The sequence below is a fragment of the Sphaeroforma arctica genome (genome assembly GCF_001186125.1).
Source record: "Sphaeroforma arctica JP610 unplaced genomic scaffold supercont1.2412, whole genome shotgun sequence".
Taxonomy (NCBI): Eukaryota; class Ichthyosporea; order Ichthyophonida; genus Sphaeroforma; species Sphaeroforma arctica.
In genome coordinates this window covers 2,168-6,752 of record NW_014038146.1, presented here as the reverse complement: position 1 = coordinate 6,752, position 4,585 = coordinate 2,168, and the positions used below count along the sequence as shown (strand labels likewise).

Below are 4,585 nucleotides of genomic sequence, written 5' to 3'. Positions count from 1 at the left end.
ATATATGTATATATATATATATATAGTATGTATATATATATATGTATATATATATATATATATATATTATATATATATATATATATACATGTATGCATGCATATATATATGATATATATACATATATATATATATATATATATATATATATATATACATATATATATATATATACATTACTGTATCAGCAGTATATATCGCAGCGATTTATTTTCTAGGGTGTTCACCTGAAAATATACCAGCTGCTTATAATTATGAGAGATTCAGGATGCGAGACAATGGCGAAGAAGGATTCACCACTGGGTAAAAAATGAACAAGGAAACAATCGAATCACATACTGCCTAATAAATGTGATGTAGCCCATGCTGTTCGTTTATGTACTCTTCGTGATTGGAAAGTCTCAATATCCTCCAACGTCTCTAAGATGGAGATGTACGGAGAACAGCCTACATTCGACCTATATATATTTCAATACACTAAAAATTGACGAATTTATTTGTTTTCATCTGTGGACCTGAGGCATTAGATTGTTGCCTAATATGGGTTTGGGTTTTGGCTTTCGGGAGGCTACATATTTATGAAGCAATCTTGATCATCAGTTCATCACATGATGGCTGATGCCTGAGGGGCGAATATGGCCCTCCCCGACTCCCCGAGTCTTCGGCGGCCGGCAGGGCCTCCGCCCTACATACTATTGTTTTTTTTTTTTTAAACAAAATATATTTTTGCTACATATGTATCAAGTATGTATGAAGCAGATGATTCAGTATTAAATAGTTCAATATTCACTTGTTCAGACTTCAGTCTTCAGAGACACCAGAGTAGTCCAGAAAATACTCCAGAATTCCATACATTCCAAGTTGCCTTCCAATGAAAAGCAAATAGTTTTTAAAACAATAGTGTGACAAATTGTCAATTGACAATACAAGGCCCGTAAATATAAATAAAGTTATTAGGCTCCGGGAAATGTAAATAGTGAATACAAGGAAAAAAGCCTATGAGGGTTTATTAGAGCGATGAGTGTCAAGATCCAAAGCATGTGTGTGAAGTTCGCACAGTACAAAATTTTGTAGCTGCTACTTACAAACCACCAAATGTCTAAATGCATTGACTGTCGGACCTGAATTATAAGAGTCTAAGATCCAGTTGAGGCCAGTCCGGACCCCTGGCCCCCTTCCCCGCCCAGTGCGGCAGTATTTACCACGGGCCACGCCGCCACCGGTATCCAGGTTTTTTATTTAGTTTTTGTATAGTCTTTTTTTGTAAAATAAAAGTGAGTGACAACAGTCCGGCGAAAGCCGTCTGCCGCTGTCCACTGTGGTGACTATTAAAACACAAGGCGAGGGGCGAAGAGATGTATAACTAATTGATTATAAATGAGAAATAAGAATCAGTATGAACAACATTCTTATACCTCGTTCCGTGTTGGAATATAAACCATGTTTTTTATGTTCAACATACTCAAGGCAAGCGGATCTGTTGCTAGTTTATTACTGTTATTTATATATTGTGCAGTGTATTGAACAAACTAACTCGTTGATGGTCTTTTTCAAGCCGAGGTCTATTGGTCTACGTATTTGTTCTCTACAAGTGGTAAAACGTCATGAACTGCGCAACCTGGTAGCACCAGCTACTTTCATTGCTTTGATCCTTGTCGGCACATTCCTTAGTGCCAGATACATCGGGAATTTTAGTTAGTTTCGCAAAGCAATCTTTGCCATTGGCGTACGTGTCACACTTGCCAACTTCATCACCAGCCATCCAATTGGTAAGACCCGTTGATTGTTCGTAAAAGGCACGAATATACATGCTTTTGTACTGTGAAGTCGATTCTGGGTCCACTCACAAGCACATGGCTCCTTCACGAATGAGATTGAAATCCGGGCCATTGTATTTCATAATATTTTCGGTATTGTACTGAGCCGTCCGGCAGTTTAATACCGTATTGTACTCCTTACAGGCAGAACGATCTGTATTCGCTATGCAAGTTTTCCCGTGCTGAATAGTCTCGGTTGCATACCACTTGCTATCAGATACCTGTACACAGGCCAAGCGCTGAAATACAGGGTACTGTTTTGAGGCTGCTGGATTGAAGTATTCATCCACTACGTTAACGTACCAGATCACATCGGCACATGAGTATTTTGTACCTGAACCTTTCGCCTCCGTCACCTCTGTTGGTTTGGGCTTGTCTCCTTCATCAAAGTTTTGAATCAGCAACTTAGCCACATATCCACTGCAGGGTCGAACTGATGCGTATCCTTCATTTTCTCCGAGGCACAGTTCTCCAGATTCTGTAGAGGGACATGCTTTGAAGTATTGCAAACTATCCTCTTCAGCACACACACCAATCGGGGGATTTTCATTCCTCAGCTCATTCGTGGTTGAAACAGGTGTAAACAGCTGACCATTGCATGCACCGATTTCAACTGTGGAGAATCCATTGGTCGTTGCGAGTATCAAGCAAATACCGTCCGCGGTCTTGAACTCGCTACTACTATCCATGGCGGGAAAGCTTGTAAACTGCAGAGTCTCAGCATTGTAGCCTTTCCATTCTAGATATCTACCTGACCAAGTCAAGGGATAGTTGTAGGTATTGAAAATCTCATTATAGTCACTTTCTGCTTGGCGTCTGGCAATACTGGTGCCTGATAAAAGCAGTGTTGCGCACAATATTAGTGTTATTTGAGTGAACACCATCTTCAGCGGTTGTGTTTGTGATGCTGTTATGTATGAATGAGTAACTGTATATGTTGTAATGACAATGACTGTGATGGGCGTGTTTAGTTTTATAGTAATTGTGTGTATGTACATAGCTTTCATTGAGCCTCTATTTATCCTCTATAGATTGAAGATTCCCGTTTTATGCTCCCTAAGCACTTCAGCATTTTGAAACAGTAAACACGCTTGTGAGCAAGAGAAGCCGAAGAATTTACTCTTGGAAGCCCAACCAATTTTTAGATTACTATAGAGTACTTTACTTCAGTATACATGTCAGTGACATCACGGTATGTCCACATTCTCAATTTCTCATGTTATCTACACGATTCTAAAAAATATGAGACATGGCGATTGGCATTCTATTTATAACCTAATATATGGAGTGCTCGGAATAGATATATTTATATTATTGACGTAACAAATATTTATTTATTTATCAAAATGTGCTGTATTTTAATTTTTTTAATTTTTTGTGGAAAGAAAACAAAAATAGTTTTACAAACAAGTCAAATTCCGAAATTCGCGTCCCTCAGTGACAGTCTGACACAGACAATCTGACAGACCAATCTGACACAGACAATCTGACAGACCAATCTGACACTCTGACAATCAGATCAGTATAAATATCTATTTATTTTATAATATGTAGAACACGGCTGGGACGCCGCGGGAACTGAAAACGAATAATCGTAGGGGTAATTTATTTGCTCATATTTTGAGGCATATTCAAGACTAAAAAGGTAGTATAATTTTTATTTTTATTTTTAAACCAGTACAGTGAGTAAACGCCCTTAGGAATTACTTCTGGAGGGTGGGACTCCCTGGGGGTTTACAAATAGGTCAAATAGCGTCACAGACGTTTTTGGATTTTTTTTATTATGCCGGGAGCGAGCGAAGCGAGCATTTTGATTAATTTTTGTAGGGCAAAGGATGAAAAAGGAGGACCTTTTGGAGGGTGCAGCGCTCTAGGCTGGCTCCGGACTAAGACCAGTCCGTTGGGGGGGGGCACAACCGCGTGTCATCAATAAGACAACATAAATACCAAGAAGTTCGCATAACCAGCGGGTGGCCGGGTATTATGTGCACTGATAACGGTAGCGAGTTCTGCGATGACGTAATGGAATCGCTAGTACTCGTATCAGGCATACGCAATAAGGGAGGTGTGCCATATAAGACGCAAACGCAAGGCGCGAATGAAACGCGCCATAGAAGACTTAAGTTCTTCTTGCGTACTGCATTAACGTATGATGCAGATGATTGGCCGTACCACCTTAAGTGGGTACAAACACAGATGAACGAAATACCCGTTAAGGGTCAATTGGTACATGTCATACCCGCAATGTACGTCGGCACATTTCTTTATCTCCTTAAATGGAGGTTCTTTATCCTTCGCCCGCGCGTGCCCGTTTATTGGGTCGCATGGATTGAGTGGAGTCGCGAGTACGTGTCTGGTTAGGACGCGTCTGATGAGGTTTATCATCTGACGTCTGGCGTGAGAGGTATCCTTGATCAGTGAGCTCGCGCAGTTTTTTATTTACCGCCTTTCTCTTCGAGGTTACTCGGTGTGCGGGGGAAAGAGTGGATACATAATCATAAAATTGTTCCCACTTAAGTCGGAATAGATGAAACTTTGTTTCATGTCCCTTGTCTCGAGCATCAGTAGCGTATTTACGTCGCAATCCCGGTCGTTGTTCCCTATGTTCTTACAGAACACGTGCATAACCAGGAACTCGTACCATCGCTGTGCCTTGTCCTTTGCTATATCTGGACGTTTCAGGTCAGCATCTAGCTTCAGAATATAACTCTGAATGGGCGTGTTCTCAACTGGTTCAGTTAAAATTGAACTCAGTCCAGGGCTACGCA

The 4,585-nt window shown here is 40.4% G+C and overlaps 1 protein-coding gene across 1 annotated transcript; it reads right to left on the bottom strand.

Annotated features, from left to right (window-relative positions):
* Positions 1 to 1,420: 1,420 nt before the first annotated feature.
* On the bottom strand, positions 1,421 to 2,754 carry SARC_12578 (hypothetical protein). Its single transcript, XM_014293312.1, has one exon. The coding sequence runs from the start codon at positions 2,699 to 2,701 to the stop codon at positions 1,844 to 1,846; it is 858 nt and encodes a 285-aa protein (XP_014148787.1). The 5' UTR covers positions 2,702 to 2,754; the 3' UTR covers positions 1,421 to 1,843.
* Positions 2,755 to 4,585: the final 1,831 nt, after the last annotated feature.

Excerpts from the sequence above, each read along its gene's own strand:
- SARC_12578 (XM_014293312.1), bottom strand. The coding sequence starts at position 2,701 with ATGGTGTTCACTCAAATAACACTAATATTGTGCGCAACACTGCTTTTA.